General features: G+C 38.9%; 1 protein-coding gene across 1 annotated transcript; it reads left to right on the top strand.

Annotated features, from left to right (window-relative positions):
* The first annotated feature begins 476 nt into the window (after positions 1-476).
* On the top strand, positions 477-15,001 carry LOC124256918 (2,3-bisphosphoglycerate-dependent phosphoglycerate mutase-like). Its single transcript, XM_046690890.1, has 6 exons — positions 477-708; positions 7,797-8,006; positions 8,829-8,912; positions 10,771-10,869; positions 12,192-12,300; positions 14,424-15,001. Exons 1-6 carry the CDS (start codon positions 553-555, stop codon positions 14,543-14,545), a joined length of 780 nt encoding a protein of 259 aa, XP_046546846.1. The 5' UTR covers positions 477-552; the 3' UTR covers positions 14,546-15,001.
* The last annotated feature ends 7,437 nt before the right edge of the window (positions 15,002-22,438 follow it).

Here is a 22,438-nt window from a genome sequence, read left to right as displayed (position 1 = left end):
TCACTAGCAAGTCGGGCCAGTGACTTGGAAATTTACTGGCCCGACTGGACTTTCACAAGCCACGGGCTAGCGGGCCAGTGGCTATTTCGCACACTGACTGCACTTAGACTTTACTATGCTTTGTAGAATCATTGAAGCAAATACGTCTTTGATTATGAAGCAATTCCACAGATGCCTAATGGTTGTTCATCATTTCAGCAGCCTCTCTGCATTTATGTAGATCGTTCTAGGTTGAATGAATGCCAACAACGGCCCCAAAACATTGACAAAGAGCACTTTAACAACATTACCATATTTGGTTTTTCTCGCAGGGAGGTACGAACCTGCAAACGTATAGTACAGAGAAAAATAGTTGGTCTGTAAAATGAATTACCTCCCTTAGAATGCTTAGCATTAGGAGCTACAATTTTCATTTTATTGAAACTCGGGGCATTACGCACAGACAAGTTGCTTGCCGGAGATATCCGAGACGTTCCGAATTATTTGCGGAAGACATTGGGCCAAGGACAACACACTCTCAAGGTCGTCCTCTCGAACTTATCATACTCGACCATGGCCACCAAGGAGGGTAGCACAAAACCAGTGAAATATACCCTGGTGCTTGTCCGCCACGGTGAGAGCGAATGGAATAAACTCAACAAATTTTGCGGATGGCACGATGCAGATTTATCTGAGACAGGCATTGCAGAGGCGAAAAGCGCAGGAGAGGTGACATTTTCAGATTTTGATTACCGGTACTATTAGTCTTGACTTAAGTCAAGATCATTTATGATTTAGACAATGCTAGCAGAATATGACGCTTTATTATGATCTGTCCAGATATTATTTAGTAAGACGGCTACACTTTACCGGGCGCAGCCCTCGATGCTCCCTTTACGATCCTTAGGGTTTAGGGTAAGGGTATGCCACCCTTTACGATCCTTAGGGTTAGAGTTTAGGCACCCTTTACGATCCTTAGGGTTAGGGTTAGGGAACCCCAGCAGCGCTAATTAATCTGAAAAAGTGCGCCTGGCAAAGTGCAGTACTCCCGATATGTCTTTCAGTATGTTCAGATACAGTTAAAGAAACACGTTAAAACGCATCCTTAGAATCTATCAGATGAGGAATATATATTCAGGTGATATAATTTAACTAGAAGGAAATTTAAGGGGGGGATACGGGCAGAAGTCTTTCCCTCTAAACATGCTAAATGTGAAAAAAACCCCGAAACAAGCCAAAACTACACACTGCCCCACAAAACCTCTCAAACAATGACTCGGTTATAAGCAGAATGATGACAAATAGCATGTGTAGGTTTATACCACCTAACACGGGTTACAACGAGGGAGTATTAATTGCTGTATTGCATGTGAAAACTTATGGGCCGACACTCGTTTTGAGGAATACAAACAGATTTTTTTACATGACATGATTAAATATCGAGGTAAAACAACACAGAAATGGGATCAATTTGGATCTGTCATTATACAAATAGGGGCCTAACGACACCAATCGATTTTGACAGAATCGTTTATGAAAACAAGTTGTAACTCGGAAACTAGGCAAAGCAGGAGACAAAATTAAATGACAGTAGATTGTGAGAACATATAGCTTTCATTTTCCACAACAGTTGTCACGATTTCAGGGTTTATACAAGCCTGTAAACAAGATAATTTAACCCCTAAAATGTAGATGAATTCTGCATCGGCTCTCAAAGCTATTCCTCATATGACGTCACAGAGGCGCGCCGCTCTGATTGGTTGAAATTTCGTTCGCGGGTGAGAATTGTGCACTGTTGTCAAAAGGTCGATTTAAGTCAATTAAAGGTCGAAATGAGTAGTTTTAATGACTTGGGGGTTTCATTTATAACGATGCCAGTTAGTGATTTATGTATTTGTACCCCAGGGTTTATGTGACCTTTTAAAGCGTTCGCTCGTCACGCCGAAGACCCGGGTTCGATTCCCCAGCTGGGTACAATGTGCGAAGCCCATTTCTGGTGTCCCCTGCCGTGATATTGCTGGAATATTTCCTGAAAGCGGCGTAAAATGAACCCACTTCACTAATCCAACAACAGGTATCTAATCAGAATAATAAATAATATAATTTTGTTTATGGTCACGATCTGGTCTAATACAACATTTTCCCCAGTCCCGACTGGTGTAGTTCACTGTACCGTATTCGCAGTATTACTCTACTTGCCTACTTGTATTATATTGGATCCTCTTTCAGTTTTATTTTTAATTTTGTATTTTACGGTAATGGCTGTCCAGAGCGAATGAGGTACTGCATAGTTGGTCAGTAGCCAGGTTACATTCAATATGTAACCAAGTTAGAGTTAGTCAGTAGCCAGGTTACAGTCAACATGTAACCAATTAACAGTCAGTCAGTAGCCAGGTTACAGTCAACATGTAACAATTAACAGTCAGTAGCCGGATTACAGTCAACATGTAACCAAGTTACAGTTAGTCGGTAGCCAGGTTACAGTCACTATGTAACCAAGTTACAGTCAGTCAGTAGCCAGGTTAGTGAACATGTAACCTAGTTACAGTTAGTCAGTAGCCATATTACAGTCAACATGTAACAAGTTACAGTCAGTAGCCAGGTTACAGTCGACATGTAACCAAGTTACAGTCAGTAGCCAGGTTACAGTCGACATGTAACCAAGTTACAGTCAACATGTAACCAAGTTACAGTTAGTCAGTGTATGCCACCCTTTACGATCCTTAGGGTTAGAGTTTAGGGTTAGGCACCCTTTACGATCCTTAGGGTTAGGGTTAGGGTTAGGGAACCCCAACAGCGCTAATTAATCTGAAAAAGTGCGCCCGGCAAAGTGCAGTACTCCCGATATGTCTTTCAGTATGTTAGAGAACAGTTAAAGAAACACGTTAAAACGCATCCTTAGAATCTATCAGATGAGGAATATATATTCAGGTGATATAATTTAACTAGAAGGAAATTTAAGGGGGGGATACGGGCAGAAGTCTTTCCCTCTAAACATGCTAAATGTGAAAAAAAACCCCGAAACAAGCCAAAACTACACACTGCCCCACAAAAACCTCTCAAACAATGACTCGGTTATAAGCAGCAAATGGCTCAATAAAAATATGTAATTCTACAAACATCATGCAGAGATGCATTTGATTTCATGATACGTAACTACACAACTCTCATGAATAAATATGTACATTTTGTGATTCTAATTCATGGAAATGACTTTAATGAATTCAGTATGTTAATAACATCAGTACTATTTGGTATATCTTGAATACCCTGACTGTCAACACAATCTACTTAGTTGCATGATATGAGTGAGTGAGTGAATGAGCATGGTTTTACGTCGCTTTTAGCAATATTCCAGCAATATCACGGGGGACACCAGAAATGGACTTCACACATTGTACCCATGTACAATGGTCTTCGGCGTGATGAGCGAACACTTTAATCACTAGGGTAACCCACTGCACTGCATGATATGAAAGGTGTAGTCACATGATCGTGTGCTGGGGACTAACCCTGTCCAAAATGCCTATGGGGATTTCTGTATTATGTCCATTCTCACAGAGGTGCAAATGGGTAAGCGTTGTAAGTCAAAAACCGAATACACAAAATACGAGCAAACACATTTTATTTGGAAAGTTTGGCATATGGTATGTTACATATCACTTTTTCAGCAGCACCATTTTACAAATAACCATACAGCTGGTATGGAAATGGGGCACCTTGCATTATAAAATATTATCATCTGATAGTGATGTGTACATGACTAGTTTTTCTGACTAGAGAATTATGTGACAATGTGATGAATTATTTGAGTAACCTTTTAATTAAACCACATTGGTTTAGGCGATTTAGGAACATACATGTCTGCTCAAAACTTTAGAAGTCCTTTGACTTACACACATTGTTTGTCATTATTAGTGGTGGTCCAATTAATCGAGATAATCGAAACGACCAAGCAATCGATCATGTTTTCTAATAATCGAACAGTAACAATTTTGGAACACGTTTTTGCTATAACAGTATTTTTCACAAGCTTGGTTTTGTCTGTTCAATTTCATAAGCACTACCAGCTCGTTCCCTGTTGAATTTATCTTAAAGACTCCCGGAAATTTATGTTCCTAACATACTAGTCATCCCTTAAAGATGTAAAATTTGCAAATGCATTTTGTGCAATTTGCAAAAATCTCGAAAGAACTAAAATTTTTTTCTTTATTTTTTGTGCATTAACAAACATAACCAGGAAAATTTGATGAATAAAGCCAACCAATTATTTTCGATGACTGATTGGTTGTAATGAACCAATCATCAACTATGAGATTTTAACCAATTCCCAACACTAGCCAATATTACTCAGATTTTTCATATAAAAAATACCAACAAATTGCAAAAAAACAGTCTCAAATCAAACCTGATAACTAGATTTGCCAACAATCTGTGGGCGTAGTAGACCAAAAAATGAGTAGCAAAATACTTGATCGATTGGCAGTTGCAACAACATAAAATTCACGAAAATTCACTTTTTGCAGTACAAACACGTAACAGTAACGTATGATGCCCAACTTTCAATTGTTTCAATACTATGTACTGGTCATAGGGCTGTAATGAATACACTGTTGCGAATATGATACGTATCATGAATATTAGGTAACGAATATGAATAATTATTCATGAATACAATATTGTAGTTTAGTCATTGATGCACAATATTGAATGCCCATGTTGACAGTGTTAATTTGTCTCACCAGTCATCTCATGACACTCAAATTTAGTATGTAATAGTTATAGTTGACAGTAACATGTGCAGCCTTGGCAAACTAACATGACTTGGGCTACTACAAGGCTAATACATATTGCATTCTTGCATATCTCGTTTTGAAAAAGGACATAAGGGTTCAAGTAAAACACACTCCCTTAAAAAAATTGTAAATATTCATGAATATTCGGTTCTGGTGACCACGAATAACGAATTGAATTCATGAAGGGCTACTGTTCGATTCACCGAATATGCGAGTGAATCGTTACAGCCTTACTAATTAAGGTTTTTATCATGAAGAATAATACTTTTTCTGACCTAAAACATCAATTAAAACACATCAACATCCTTTTTTAGGATTACAAGATTCTGTCTTTTCTTCCTTTACTGTTTAGCGTATTACATAAAGAAAATATCGGGTAATCAATATTTATCGTCATAAATTTGGCAAAAGGAACATAATAGGACTGTATCCTCAATCGTTGTTTCTCAAGGAAGACGGTTCTGCCTTTCCCGATATTCTCTATGAATTTCTGCTCTCTTTTTTCCCATCTGGAATAAGAAACAAATGAGTAACGTATGTATAATACATTTCGATACATACGTTACCATATTATTATGCCCTTTCACATAACATAGATCCAGGACTAATCCAAATGTTATTACAAATATATTACCTGTCTGATAAGCTACTAAAGTACCTTTCATTTGTACATCAATCCTTTCATCCCATTAAACTATCAAATATTCACATCAATATTCATATCATTCAGAGAGGAGACACAGAGCTCATGAGAAAATAAAACAGCATTAAATAACACTGATAGCCAGTTTAAGTCTTAATATTTTATAAACCCAAAGTTTCTGGGTGCAAATGATATGAAATTCACATTTGAAACCTTCAACAAATGTTGTTTACCAACGGTAAGTTACCATTGCTAACGTATGTATCAGTTACTTTAGCATGCCTTGATCGAAAACTGGACCACCAAATGATGCGGTAACAGCATCAGCATCGCTTTCCTGTTTGTTATGATGCTAGTTAAAACACATGACAATTTGAAAGAATTACACTTTGTAACATGTTTAACATGATGTCTTTAATTATGCATGCTATTAACTGAATTTTAAACAACATTACCTCATGAAACTCAACTGATATGATTTCCCTCCAAACCAAACTGTCGTCACAAGAAGGAGGTAATCTAATCATATAGTTTGGATCTCTTAGTTCCGTACTTTCTAATAACGTATGTATCGGTTACGTATTTATTTTCAATGGTTGTCATTTTCATTTTCGTAAATCTATACACACTACTGATCGTGATATGAGCTGTACAATACTAGAAATGTGTGTTGTTGGTATAATGTTTCGTATGAAGTGGTATAAATATTAAAGTATTTATTGGCATGATAACGTATGTATTGCTTGATTTCTACGCATCTTGTTCATGGTGTTGAATAGTATTTTTTCCAATATTGAACTATACTTATAGTAAAAACCTGTTGTAATTAAAATGGTAAATGTTTTGACTACAAATAATTGATATTGTAACTACCTCAAGCCAGAAAGGTATGCTGCTACACTGTCATCCAGAAAAACACAACGTATGTATCCAAAGTTTGGCGACAACGTTTCAACGCTCTATAACTATTCCGATTTGGATGGTTTATTCTCATTTGAATGCTGCATAATAAGTATATTGTTCTTTAAATGCATAATCTGAAACTCAAACTGCAATATCAAAATGACAGTATTAACCAAAAATGTTAACTAAGTGAATCGTCTACGACATGGCGACATTAACGTACATATAGTTTAGCCCACTTTGACTTTTCCTGCATTGCCAATATAAGGACAGAAGGCCTGAAATCAGTATTTAGTGGGTAGGGCGAGTATATGACTTTGTAAATAATGCAAATACTGGGCACAATATTTGTTGGATTTTGAACAAATGGTTGGCGACATCAATTGCACCTCATTAGTGAGAATGGGTGATTATCAGGGCTTGACATTCACGCTATCCCACTGGCCCGAGTCGTAAAATGTTGACAGGACCAGTGCAACTTTGATATCCAGTAGATATTTACGTCTGTCAATAAGAGTCCCTTAGCAGGACCAGTAAGAATCTGTAAGGACCAGTGATTGTTAAAAGTTACTGGTCCTGCGGTCTTGTTCGGGAATTTGGGTGGATGTCAAGCCCTGATTAGTCTGCTACAGTGTTGAATACTGTTCTACATGTGAAGATCCCATTTAGAATTGATCTTCAGCAACCCATGCTTGTCATCGGAGGCGACTAACGAGGGTCGGGTGGTCAGGCTTGCTGACTTGGTTGACACATGTCATCGGTTCCCAGCTCCATAGATTGATGCTCATGATGTTGATCACTGGATTGTCTGGTCCAGACACAATTATTTAGAGATCACCACCAAGTAGCTGGAAGAATGCAGCATTAAGCAACAAAACAAACAAATATTGTTCATGAAGTATCTTAGACATGATGATCATGAAGACTTTATTACTGCTTCTGTCCACAAAGTATTAGTGTTGGGTATTGGTGTAAATCTCATAATTGATGATTGGTTCATTACAACCGATCAATCATCGAAAATAATTGGTTAGCGTCATTTATCAAATTTTCCTGGTTATGTTTGTTAATGCACATAAAATAGAGAAAAAACATGTAGTTCTCTCGTTTTTTTTCGCAAATTGCACAAAATGCATTTGCAAATTTCACATTTTAAAAGATGACTAGTGTGTTAGGAACCTAAACTTCCGGGAGTTGTTAAGATAAACTTAACCATGACTTGGAACGAGCAAAATCAACCCTTTGAAAAATATTGTTAGTGCAAACAAGTGGTCCAAAATTGTTTGTGTTCGATTATGAGAAAACATGATCGATTGCTTTGTCGTTTTGTCATTGCGACCAATCTTCGATTATTTCAATTAATCAGACCACCACTACAAAGTATATCCTTTGATATAATGTGATATTTTTTAATAATGATTATAGCATGCTGTTATCACTGACATGGATAAGATGTTTAAATTTTATTCCAACAGATCCTGAATGAGAAGGGTTTTGAGTTTGATGTGGCTTACACCAGTGTATTGAAGAGAGCCATCAAGACACTGTTCTACATCCAAGATGCAACTGATCATCATTGGATCCCTGTTAAGCGATGCTGGCGTCTCAACGAACGTCACTATGGAGGACTACAGGGGCTGAACAAATCTGAGACTGCAGAGAAACACGGCGAAGATCAAGTGAAGGTACACAATGTCAAGGACGTAGGGCTGCTATTATTATGGATGATAGACATCGATTATCGTTAGTTATATATCAGTTGATTATTGGAAAATATCAGAAAAGTAACTTTGAGCAAAAGTGCCAAAATTCAACTTATTTCCTGTCACTGGTGAGAGGTGGCATGTTAATGCATGCAGTATTAACAAAATTAGGGGCGGTGGGGTAGCCTAGTGGTTAAAGCGTTTGCCCCTCACGCTGAAGACCCAGGTTCGATTCCCCACATGGGTACAATGTGTGAAGCCCATTTCTCATGTCCCCTGCCGTAATATTGCTGGTATATTGCTAAAATTGGCGTGAAACTCTACTCACTCCCTCACTCACTACCAAAATCTGCATTCTGAACATCGTTTATGAAACAGCCCATGAATAAAGATGTGACTTTGCATATTGTGTGTGTAAATTTAAACGTTATTTCATCAAAATAGGGTTTGTATGAGATTCTGCTCTACATATTGTTTTTAAAATTATCTGTGCAGCCGAATGTTTTGAAAAAAGCTGTGCACACAACCTATGAAAGCTGTGTTATCACGTTGATGTGAATAATTTCATATAAGCCTTGGGGGCGGTGAGGTAGCTTATGGTTATTGGTCACTTGTCACGCCGAAGACCCGGGTTCGATTCCCCGCATCAGCACAATGTGTGGTGCCCATTTATGGTGTCCCCTGTTGTGATATTGCTGAAATATTATTAAAAGCAGCGTAAAGCCTCACTCACTCACTCACTCATACAAGCCTTCTACACTGATGCTGATTTGGAGTTGATGAAGGAACTTGTGTCTGTTTCAGATCTGGCGGCGATCCTACGACATACCTCCCCCTGCCCTGGAGGAGAGTGATGAGAGATGGTCAGGAAAAGAGAGGAAGTATGATGTAAGTATGTCAGTGGTGGCTCTAGTGTAGTTCTGGGGCAGTGGGGTAGTCTAGTGGTTAAAGCATTCGCTTGTCATGCCGAGGACCCAGGTTTGATTCCCCACATGGGTACAAGGTGTGAAGCCCATTTCTGGTGTCCCCTGCCATGATATTGCTGGAATATTGCCAAAGCAACGTAAAACTAAACTCACTCACTCACTCTATTGTAGTTCAAGTTTATCAATTTCTCTACAATCTTTTCTTGTCCACTTCCAACCTAGCAGTCAGTCATGAAATCGTTCATTGATTATATATGTCAGTGCATTGTACGTTTTTGTTTTATTATCTCCCGGCATGTAATGCGGGGGGCTATATAGTCAATGCCTCGTCTGTCCTTCTGTCCGTCAGTCTGTTCGTCCATAATCATTTTGTTTCCGGAGCATAACTCAAAAAACATTCAATATCTTTCAACAAAAATTGGCAGATATATCAAAAAGAACCTAGAGTGGTGCCTTTTGCTATTTACAGATTTTTGTCATTTTTAGTTTTCTTGGTTTCCATGGAAACGATTTGGACTTGGAGAGGTGGGCTTCTTTTCCGGAGCACAACTCGAAAACTGTTCAATATCTTTCTTCAAGACTTGGCAGAATGGTATATCAAACAGATCTTGTAGTGGGTCCTTTTGGTATTTACAGATTTTACAATTATATTTTTCATGATTTCCATGGAAACGATTTGGACTTAGTCTAAAAAAAAATCAACTTGGACTTTAAGTAACTGTCACATGATTTGTTCTTTCAAATTTGTGGGGGCCAGGGGGATATGTCATCTTCTGATGACTCTGTTTTTCATTTTGTCAGAACCCATATTCGTGATAAAAATTAAATTCATTAAAATAAGTTCCAGCTTACCAATTTCTATGTACTGCCTGGTGTGCAGGCATTCCATTTTGCATATCTTGTTTTGATCAATTCAGGTGAAAACAGTCCTTTTGAAAAAATTCATGAATATTCGATTCTAGTGGTAATGCATAACAATTTGAATTGAATTACGGATATGGTTTGATTCACCGAATATGTGAGTGAATTGTATCAGCCCTGGAGCGTACAGCATCCCTCTCCGTAACGCTGGTCTCTGGGTCCATGAATCCAGACACCCGTGTAATTCCTGATATAAAATGTAGTAATATTTCTCTCATAGTGTGTGACCCGTGAAGATCTGGGTTAGAATTGATCTTCAGTAACCCTTGCTTTTTGTAAGAGGTGACAAACAGGATTGGGTGGTCAGGCTTGCTGACTTGGTTGACTCATTGTATCCCAATTGCGTAGGTCGATGCTCATGCTGTTGATCACTAGATTGTTTAATCCAGACTCGATTATTTACAGACCGCTGCCATATAGCTGGAATATTGCTGAGTGCAGCGTTAAACAACAAACCAAACCAAAAACTCACAGTGCCTACTTGAATTCTATTGTTATTTTGTGCACGGTGCACAGTAAAAAAATCTGTCCTATCACTGCAGGTGATTAAGCTAGAGTTGAAAAAAAAAATTGTGAGTGAAATTTTTTGAGTCCAAACTGTATTGTGCAAAGTAAGCAAAGTGAAATTTAGGAATTGATGCACCCACGTTTAGAAAAGGGTTAATAGGTCATAGTGATATATATTCTTGATGCCTGTCTTTTATGTTTTTTGTTCTTTTTTTTAACCTTTGTCACAGATGTTTTACAATTATTAAAGTGTTTTGGGTGCCTTCAAAAAGCAGATTTTTTTTTCAATTGTGTCATGAATTTAACTGTGCCATTGATACTGTTGGCATTTAAGTACAAGTAATGTCAAAGCCCTCATGTCAGTTTATGGTTTGTTGTGTTGGATGCTGCAGGATCTGCCAAAGTCTGACATCCCTGCCTGTGAGTGTCTGAAGGATACAGTTGCCAGGGTGATGCCATATTGGGAGAGTGACATCGTACCAGACATCAAGGTAAACTTTGCCTCAGCACCATCCTTGATTGTACCTGTGAAGATCCGGGTTAAAATTGGTCATCAGTAACCTAGCTTGTTGTAAGAGGCGACTAACAGTATTGGGTGATCAGGCTTGCTGACTTGGTTGAAGCATGTCATCATATCCCAATTGTGTAGATCGATGCTCATGCTGTTGACCACTGGATTGTCGGGGCATATAGCTTGAATATTGCTGAGTGCGGCGTAGAACTCTACTCACTCACTCACTCCTTGATTGTCCAGTTTTGTATGTCCATTCTATGATGCTAAATATCCTGGGACCACTTGCACTAAGCGTTAAGGTGATCTTAACTCCTGTAACATTCTTAAGACTGTCATAGTGCTAAGATCGCTTTGTGCAAGTGGGTCCTGGAACCGTTCGCCACCTTAGTTTTGTCTCGAGGATGATTTAAATGACATGATTCTAAAAATATCAGTACAATCAAATTTTTCTGTTTTCATCACAACTTCTTATGCAAGTTGGTATGCCATGTAACATAAGGACTTCACGCTCATCATGTAAACAATACTTCCAACCAAAAAACTCAATTCATTGGAATATATATATATATCAGGTGCTTCCTTGTACGAGACTGAAGTTTTGAATAAAGCTCTATTTAAATATAGGTTATCACACTCGTGTTTATCATACAATGGCATTCTTAATTTCTTATTTAAAAAAAGTGTGATTTCAATTGCCACAAATAATAAAACTAAACTTCATGGAATGTGCACAGATATCTATGACGTAAAAAATACGTGTGTAGTAATATGTTACGTCACAAGCTTGGTAAGATTTTTCTACTGATCGTGTGGAACTTCAGAAACCTTCAATTAACCTTTTTAACAACAGATACACGTTTATGTTTGTGTGACATTCTGCACGCTCACTTGTCGACTGACAAAGTGTCAAACATTCAGTTTATTCGAGATTTTTGTGCCTGCTGTCTGAGTCAGTGATCACATGATGCCTAAGTTTCGGTGCTGGTGAAGTTTTTGCTGGGATAATGTTTACAGTTTTGTTGCCACCCAGCACTGGACCCCCAAACAAAGTGCCATCAATCCGGACATGATCGCCAATAGATGGGCGTGACGCCATGTTTGTTTACACTGTGAAAGTAGTCCCTAAAATTTGCATATGACCTCTCTGATTTGCATGTGTGTACACGACCCAAACATATACCGAAAATATCTGTTGGCTTTATCCTGCCCAGAGCGCTATCCATTGTATGATAAAATATTTTATTTCAACAGCTGTAAAATAAACTTATCTAGCATATCAACATTGTTATGTTGTTCCAGGCTGGACGAAGACTTATTATCTCAGCTCACGGGAACAGTCTGCGTGGCCTCGTGAAATACCTAGACAATGTTTCGGATTCAGACATCGTCGGTCTGAACATTCCCACCGGTAAGTTACATGATCCATGAAACAAGTCTGATATTATTGTAACAATGTACAGGAAATATATCCCAAACAAGGCTGTATAGCAGATTCAAGTTACACAGAAGCACCATCTTGGCATAATATGTAAGTAGTGCGAGATATAAATTGTGAGCTACTGTTTCCCGAAGTTTGCATGCTCTTGGAACTAGTGGTGGTTCGATTAGTTGAAATAATCGAAGATTGGTCGCAATGACTAAACGACCAAGCAATCTATCACGTTTTCTCATAATCGAACACAAACAATTTTGGAACACTTGTTTGCATTAACAACATTTTTCACAAGGTTGGTTTTGTCTGTTACATTTCATAAGCACTACAAGCTCGTTCCTTGTCATGATTGAATTTATCTTAAAGACTAGTCATCCTTTAAGATGTGAAATTTGTAATGCATTTTATGCAATTTGCAAAGACAAAACCCTGAAAGAGGTACATATTTTTTTCTATATTTTTTGTGCATTAACAAACATAACCAGGAGAATTTGATAAATGACGTTAACCAATTATTTTCAATGATTGATCGGTTGTAATGAACCAATCATCAATTGTGAGATTATAACCAATTCCCAACACTACTTGGAACAATCTATGCAGAGGAAAAGGACCCCTGAAATCTTTTACATGTATATTTAAATTCAAATATTAAACTTGGATCGAGTGTGATCAGATTTAATTATAAGTATGTTCAAATTTCATTTGTTTGAGATGGTGTTCTGATCACTCTCCTGCACTGAGTGTATTCAAACATTGGTATTCGATCATAGTTTCAAATCGCTATTATTGGTTTGTATTACAAGGGGGTATGCACATTAAATGAAACACCGAGAACAAGTAGGGTTGGTCTAAGTTAACGCTCATCACGTACTGCACGTGCATTTGTATCACTGTTTCAATAACTGCGTTTACTCCCTTGTAATACAAACCAATAATAGCGATTTAAATCTATGATCGTCTGTTAGACAACTTTTATCCTAAGTTTAATAAAAAACTGAAATTAAAATGTTTAATTGGCAAGGTAAAATTATGAGGATACGCAATCTTAATTTCACTTTATTTGATTTACTTTTTTTGTTTAAAGTGAAATTCATCGGTACGTTTTCACTGCAAACAGACTATAGTGGTCATGATCTATAAGGAGTTTGAAAATTGGTATCTAAAGTTCATTTTTATAGAGTTATATCTCTTGTTCCTTGCTTTTCAGCTTTTTGTTAGGGAACTCAAGTTTAACATAATGCTTTTAATGGTTATGATCTAAGATGAGTTTAAAAATTGGGGTCAGGAATTAAATTTTTCTGAGGTATGACTTGCTCTGAAATTGAAATATGTGTATATGACGGAAAACACTTCGTACCACTTTGGCTCCATGTTAAATGAAGACTTTTGGAGAGGCAACATTTTAACAGGGTTTGCAAGTTTCAGGATTGCATGCCCTGGGATCTGATTGAAGACTTTGAGTAATTTCAAACTTTTCATATATACATGCATCTCGCTGTGTAAGTGCAACAATGCTAAACGCATTGTTAAACCCAAATCAGCTCATTTTATCATTGGCCCTAAGGCCAGACACAGCACCTTAGATTGACATTTTTGCTTCAATATTTCAAAATCAAGAGGGGCGGTGGGGTAGCCTGGAGGTTTAAGTGTTCACTCATCATGCCGAAGACCCGCGTTCGATTCCCCACATGGGTACAATGTGTGAAGCCCATTTCTGGTGTCCCCCGCCATGATATTGCTGGAATATCGCTAAAAGCTGCCTAAACCAAACTCACTCACTCCTTCAAAATCAAAATTTCGATTTCTTTCGTATATATTTAACACACGTACTGTGTGATACAACACATGTTTTCGATATAGAGTCCTTTTAAGGAATATAAACTGTTGTGATAATATTTAGATGTGTCTGTAATCAAAAGCCCAAACTTTCACCAAAAACAAGAACGGTCACTTGTTCCGCCGAAGACCCGGGTTCGATTGTCCACATGGGTACAATGTGTGAAGCCCATTTCTGGTCTTCCCTGCCGTGATATCTCTTGAATATTGCTAAAAGTGGCGTAAAACCATTCTCGATCTCACTCATTCTGTCCTTGCAGGTATTCCGTTAGTGTACAGACTGGATGAAGATCTCAGACCTGTAAGCAGTGAATACCTGGCTGATCAGGAAAAGGTGAAGGCTGCCATGGAGAAAGTTGCCAATCAAGGGAAAAAGCAGTAGAGGGAGATGGGAACCTTGCATGATGCCACATCTTTGCTGTTGACAAAACCCTTTTAATGAGGTGGTGTAACTTAAAGACTTTGAAGAGAATATGCTCATTGCATCAGTGAAGTTTCTGACTTTTATTTATTCTCACAGAAACAGTTTGTTGGCATTATCTCTGCTTACTTAAATGTGTTCTCCTGGTCTCTTGTTGACGATTATTAAACCTGTTTGTATTGTTTGCCCAGCCTCTCCACATATATGTGTGATTCTTCCAGTCACGAATCTGTGCATATGCAGTTTTCAAAGCAAAACTTGAGCTTTACTCCAATAGTATTTGACTCTAATGACCCCAAGTTACTTAACTTAACCCATGAATGACAAGGCCTTTTCCATGCTTAGTTTTAAATACTGATTTCTTCAAGTCACCAAATGTGTTAAGTAAATCGCCTATTCTTCTGCGTATATTTAACTTACATACAAAAGGCAAGATGCGTTAAGTTTGTATGCGTCTCATGAGTTTCATACAAAGGGAGATAACTCAGTCATGCATAGCAAGAGTCTAATACAACTGCTTTAAATACCAATCGTTTTAGTCCCTTATTTGTTCTGTTACTAATGTATAATTTAGTAGCCAACTCTACACCATAGTGCTAATGTTTCCATGTTTCAGGATGGGGTTGTTTGTAGACCATTGATATATATTGTGTTTATATAATCCTGCAGCAATCCCATTTGTGTTGTGTATTAACTTGCCTGCATCGTTGAGATAACCATAAAATAAACTTTTAGGAGTTACTGATGATTTGTTTTCTGTTTTTTCAAAATGTATTGTTAAAAGTAAACTGTAAACTGATTGTACACCTGTTAATAGGCTGTTGATTCTTGGACCCTACAAAGTGGATGTTATAAGTGGAAAACCAAATTGTCAACCGAAATATTCATGCAACATATGTCATGTATGATATTATACTTTCTTAGTGAAGTACCATCCTCAATAATCTCCAGGGTATACATTACAATCAATTTCCACTATACCCTGGATGCATCCATGGCTTGGACCGATGATTTTATTACCTCCCTTGGCTGGCTTTTTATCCGATCAGGTGTCTACGCTGGGAAGTTGAGTGTACCAATCACAACTCACTTTCGCTTCTTAAATTATCTAACCGTTTAAACTTGGCAACCCAATTGATGTAGAGGTACTCTGAAAGAGGTAGAAGGAGTTCTTTCATGTATTTTTTTTTAAAGTTTCAGATCTGTCAATTTGTCAGTATTATTTCCCCCAAAATCTGAGTGGCACTGCCAACAAACCTTTGTGACTGCGACCGCTATCTTTCTTGACACTGGCAAGCTCGGTTGTAACGACGGCTTAGCTGATTGGCTACTGTGAGAATGCAGAGCCAGCCAAGGGAGGTAATAAAACTATCGGGCCAAGCCGTGGATGCATCCAGGGTATAGTGGAGATTGATCGTAACATATACTCTGGAGATTATCGAGGATGAGTGAAGTACAGATCCTAGTACTTTTGGGGAGTCCCATTTCACTCTCAGAGTGAGGCACCTAATTGCCAGCACTAAAAGTAAGAAATCTAACCAACCCAGCCCCCACAGCTTCTGATGGTATTCTAGATCATTATCTTTGTGTACCCCTGTGCCGAGTGAAAATTTTCATGGCTCCCATGGCTGAAACTATGAATACACAATGGCATTTAGAAAGTGGTCAAATATAACATTATATATGTAGGATTACACTTTCTCTGTAAAGTACAGACTGTAGTACCTTGCCGTGGTTGAGATGATCTGGGATTTGAACCCACACTATCAGAGTAAGGCTGAAGGATGTGAGTCACTGGAGTATGATGATATGTAAGCAACTAAGTCACCAAGTCTGACCAACCAATCCACAAAGTCGCTTCGACTGTCCAACTTACTTTGCTGTGACATATATTGTAATGAGTAATTCCTGAAGGATACAAACAGAACAGTGCATTAGAAACGTGCATCAATCAGGCTGGGACCACCTATTTGGCTGTGTCTTACAATGTTGCTATAGAGCACACCATGCACGCAGACAATACATACAGGAGTCACACAAACAATACATGCAGGAGTCACACAAACAATACATACAGGAGTCACACAAACAATACATGCAGGAGTCACACAAACAATACATACAGGAGTCACACAAACAAACATGCAGGAGTCCAAAAAACAATACATGCAGGAGTCACACAAAAAACAATGCAGGAGTCACACAAACAATACATGCAGGAGTCACACAAACAATACATGCAGGAGTCACACAAACAATACATGCAGGAGTCACACAAACAATACATACAGGAGTCACACAAACAATACATGCAGGAGTCACACAAACAATACATGCAGGAGTCACACAAACAATACATACAGGAGTCACACAAACAATACATGCAGGAGTCACACAAACAATACATACAGGAGTCACACAAACCACACACACAAACAAACAATACAGGAGTCACACAAACACAGGAGTACATGCAGGAGTCACACAAACAATACATGCAGGAGTCAGTCACACAAACAATACATACAGGAGTCACACAAACAATACATGCAGGAGTCACACAAACAATACATACAGGAGTCACACAAACAATACATACAGGAGTCACACAAACAATACATACAGGAGTCACACAAACAATACATACAGGAGTCACACAAACAATACATACAGGAGTCACACAAACAATACATACAGGAGTCACACAAACAATACATACAGGAGTCACACAAACAATACATGCAGGAGTCACACAAACAATACATACAGGAGTCACACAAACAATACATACAGGAGTCACAAACAATACATACAGGAGTCACACAAACAATAAATACAGGAGTCACACAAACAATACATACAGGAGTCACACAAACAATACATACAGGAGTCACACAAACAATACATACAGGAGTCACACAAACAAACACATGCAGGAGTCACACAAACAATACATGCAGGAGTCACACAAACAATACATGCAGGAGTCACACAAACAATGCTTGCAGGAGTCACACAAACAATACAATACAGGGGTCACACAAACAATACAATACAGCAGAGTCACACAACAATACACAACAAGTCAATACATACAGGACACAAACAGGAGTCACTGAAACAACAGGGGTCACACAAACAATCCATACAGGGGTCACAAACAAACATGCATCCATACAGGGTCACACAAACAATCACAGACAACAAACAATACATACAGGAGTCACACAAACAATACATACAGTAGTGAAACAATCCATACAGGAGTCACACAAAGAATGCAAACCGGGGTGACACAAACAATGCATACAGGGGTTACACAAACAATCCATACAGGAGTCACACAAACAATCCATACAGGTGTCACACAAACAATACATACAGGAGTCACACAAACAATACATACAGGAGTCAAACAATCCATACAGGAGTCACAAAAACAAGGCAGGCTCGCTGACTTGGTTGAATCATATCATCGTATCCCAAGTGCTTAGATCGGTGTTCATGCTGTTGATGGCTGGATTGTCTGGTCCAGACTTGATTATTTACTGACCGCCGCGATATAGCTGGAATATTGCTGAATGCGGCGTAAGACTAAACTCACTCACTCACACTAACAAGGAAGTACATACATTTATCCAAAGGTTACATTGGACTTATGGACTCTCAAACAGCATTGTCGATCGACAATGTATTATTCATAAAGTAAATATTACATATCGACATGTACTGACGTTCAGATCACGTGTATGTGTATACACTCCGGGCAGTTGGGTAGAATACACATTTGCTTAGTAAGAAAATATTCCGCGATCAATTATGTCATCAACATAAAACGTTCAATAACATGGAGGACTAATGCACATTGTACGTTTGAAGTTCAATAACAATGCGTCTCATTGTACGATTTAGACAGAAGAATATACAGTAACTCGATATCGTTGACTCGATGTTCCTCTTGGAACTTTACGAGTGTGATGTCTGGCAGATATAAAGATACAAATATTTGGTAGATCTGATCACGCACTGGGGCATGGTTGCAGGTCAATAAAGAAGCTGAAGGATAACATAAATAGGTTTTGAGATGTGTGTGAACTCTCGACCTCCCGCTTTCCAGTGAGACACTTTATAACTAGATCACGGAGTACCCACGCAATATGGCAGTCGGGTTTATTATCGACTGACAGACAGACAGTTTTATTCAGGAAAAGGCCTCTGGCCCATAATACAGAGAAATGCATGGTCACACATCACATCAATTGTACACATGAATTTATAAAAATGGTCTGCTCTTAATTCTAATTTGTACATGCTATACAAATAAACTAACATTCTTGATCACATCAACATTGGCAGATTGCATAATATTTATAACGTTTCAGGTGGAGTCGGGATGATTTACCCCGAGGATCATCTGAAAATAGGACAATAGGCATTAGAGTGGGGTCATTATTTTCAGTACATTAGCGCACCAGAAAACCTTTGTCGCACACATTCCTGCAATAAATGACCGGTCTCTTAGCTTACTACACATCTATAAAATTGAACTTAATTCTTACGTACTAAATTACCTTTTTGATCCAAGCAGCTTAGCGTACAAAATACACTGCGAAATTAAGAAACAAGTCAATTTCTAACCAATGGACAACGTTTGAGGGTCGGGGGCAGATTCAAGGGATGAAACAAAGAAAAGGATTTACAAGCATTATAGACAATGAAACAAAACGCAACCTATGATTACGGGTTCGAATCCAATATTACCCCTGTCTTCTCCAAACATTAAGCTGCTGAAAGCGAGGATCGCATATGTTTTAAAAGTCTCGATGGCATTTAAACAAAACAGCAGTTTGGTACCTCCTGATATATTGGCGCAGATCAGGAGAGTGCGCGGGTTCCTCACTGCGAACGTACCCCTTCTGTCAATACGGGCAAGGCAAAAGACGTTCTTTATGTTTGTTCGAAATGGCAGTGCTTCCTGGGAGAAGTCCTTGTGTGTGTAAAGGGTCTCCAGCTGATGATGTTCGTGAAAGATACCTTTACGCCATGTACTGTTAATAGCAATAACTGCTTTCTAACAAGCTATAGGTCAGAGAAGAGGCCTTTTCAGTTGCATTTGACAACAACATGGTAGCGAGAAGTGTGTGTAATAACACAAATGCAACCTCTTATCCTACCGGGGCGGTGGGGTAGCCTTGTGGTTAAAGTGTTGGCTCGTCACGCAGAAGACCCGGGTTCGATTCCCCACATGGGCACAATGTGTTAAGCCCATTTCTGGTGTCCCCCGCCGTGATATTGCTGGAGTATTGCTAAAAGCGGCGTAAAACTAAACTCAGTCAGTCAGTCAGTCTTATCCTACCATTGTCAGCTTTGCTTGAGGACAGCCCGTGATGTGTTGCAAATCAGAGATGTACTCAGAATTCTCTTTTACCTTAATTATCGAGCAACAGTTTGGCTGAGAAATCACATATACCTCAAAGACAATGCAAATACCTGGCTCAGAAATATCTAAAACCTTAATGCCCAGAATAACCAACATCTTAATGGCAAGCCGATGATGCTTGGCTGAGAAATCACCTCTACCTTAATGCCGAGCAACGTTTTGGCTGAGAGCAATCACCTCTGCCTTAATGCCGAGCAAATACCGTAATTGTGGGGCATTGGTCCAAATGCACGTGCATAGTTGTGGCATAATTACCGATGCTGGAGAGAGCAAGCATGCGATAACCAAACGACCACCACGGATATGCCAAGACTTACACAAGCACAACGAGAAAGGGTGATCGATAGTGCCAATATAGGGACTTCACAAAGTTAGTTGAACCTTCAACTGCTGCCAGGCCACCATCAGCAAATTGATAAACCGCTACCTGCAAACAGCCAGACCCAAGAACGCCCAATACCGGTAAGACCAAGTTTCACGACACCGGCCGAAGATCGCTACATCCGGCAGATGCACCCCCGGAACAGATCCTTGACGGCGACGTCAACGGAGGCAACAGCAATAGGACACGACGACTTGATATGTCTGGTATACGAGCCTACCGCCCCTTCCGTGGAATGTCCTTGACCCGTCTACACCGAACTGTACGTCGGGAACAGCGACGTGACTGGGAGAGAGTGCTCTTTTCAGATGAAAGTGGGTTCAGTCGGGTCAGAAACGACGGCTGACGTGGATCCGAGGAAATCTGAATGCCCATCGATGCAGGGATGAAGTGCTGAGACCTTTTGTGGTGCCCTTTATTTGATTACACCAAACAAGGGTTATTTTGCAGTACGACAACGCAAGGCCTCACACCGCCAGAATTGTTCGAGGCTACCTGCACAGCGTTAACGTCATCGTATTGCCTGGGTCAGCGCGTTCTCCAGACATGAAACCCATTGAATATCTCTGGGACCATCCTGATCGTCAGATGAGATACCACCTCCAGCGAACCGAGAGGAACTTGAACAGACTCTCTTGGACTTGATTCCTGCTGACGTCATCCGCCGACTGGCAACGTCAATGAGGAGAGGTATGTTGGCGTGTATGGACGCCCAGGTGGTCACACTCACTATTGATGACCTGTTCCCTGATTCCTGTCTCATTATTTGACTCTTTCTGCACTTTTTGAATGAACGTTGATTTGTGTAATTTTTAATTTGGACCCCTTGACTGTTTCCAAATGAATTGCAGCAAATGCAAGAACAGCATTACAATGAATTTTCAGTCAAATTATTGTAAAATTATTTCTGTGTGTGAACTAATTATCTAAGTAAAATAGCTTGTTTGAGCAATCTTCTATACATTTCTATACTTTACCCAAGGGCAATGAAGACACTTTGCTCAGAAACCTGTAATATCTATATGGAAAATCAATACCGCTTTTCAATATGAAACAAAGGTTTAGAAATCGCTATGAAAAAGACAAGAGTTTGGGCATATAGTACTTTGTTGAAGACTTTGAATTTAGTTTGATACTGAATTTATCTGTGAGAATACCTGTTTCTGTAAATGGAGCTGAAGGACTTGTTCATGTCATTGAGCTTGTTCAGCAAACAGATTGTACTCGTGTTCGAGTAAGCAATGGTATTTTCCACATTTTCTGGAACCAAGGAATATGTTTCACAAACAACCGAAAACAATAACGCAAGAAATATATTTTTATATTTAAGATATATTTAGGCGTATGGACTAAATAGGCAGGCGTTTATCAATTTGGTTAAGCCTTCCAACAACGCAATGTTACCTAACAAATAAGAATTTGTGACGAAATAAGGATCCCAACTCACGATCTGCGGATCCTGTCTAAGCCAAGGAACACAACTCAGAACTGTGAATGGTGCCTTATCAAAACGATACACAGAGCCATGTTACTGTTACCGGCAAATTTACAAATAATCACCAACATTCACCTGCAACAGTGTATTGAAACTCAAAGAAAAGGTTAGGACAATTTATGAAAAAACAAAGAAACATGATTAAATATAATTCTCACAATGAGGCAAAAGTGTCACCTTAACACTGAAAGATATATAACTATACATGAAGCGTTACCCCTGTATGCCAGCACAGAATGGCACATCAGGGCGATGGACACCAGAAATGGGCTTCACCCACGTGGGGAATAGAACCCAGATCTTCAGCGTGACGAGCTAACACTTTAACAAAGAGGCTACCTACTGCCCCAATAATTAACAGTAACAGGAATCAGACGGATGAGCATTGAGGACAATGAGTGCATGTTTCCGACATCATAAACGTAAACATGTTGTTGACATGGTAATCAAAAACAATATTGACAAAACATTCATTACCAGCTCTTCCTGATGACGAAACATAATTTAATGGCAGGGGCATGTTATTTAACAATACTT

Source organism: Haliotis rubra, unplaced genomic scaffold, assembly GCF_003918875.1.
Source record: "Haliotis rubra isolate DU_JTF1 unplaced genomic scaffold, ASM391887v1 Scf643, whole genome shotgun sequence".
Lineage (NCBI taxonomy): Eukaryota > Metazoa > Mollusca > Gastropoda > Lepetellida > Haliotidae > Haliotis > Haliotis rubra.
The sequence above is the reverse complement of the archived record's forward strand: the minus strand, read 5'-3'. Positions and strand labels throughout refer to the sequence as shown.

What these genes read in the sequence shown, in the direction of transcription:
- LOC124256918 (XM_046690890.1), top strand. Translation starts at nt 553, where the DNA reads ATGGCCACCAAGGAGGGTAGCACAAAACCAGTGAAATATACCCTGGTG. An exon ending in AGGCGAAAAGCGCAGGAGAG is followed by an intron (nt 709 to 7,796) that starts GTGACATTTTCA and finishes TTATTCCAACAG; the next exon opens with ATCCTGAATGAGAAGGGTTT. An exon ending in ACGGCGAAGATCAAGTGAAG is followed by an intron (nt 8,007 to 8,828) that starts GTACACAATGTC and finishes TGTCTGTTTCAG; the next exon opens with ATCTGGCGGCGATCCTACGA.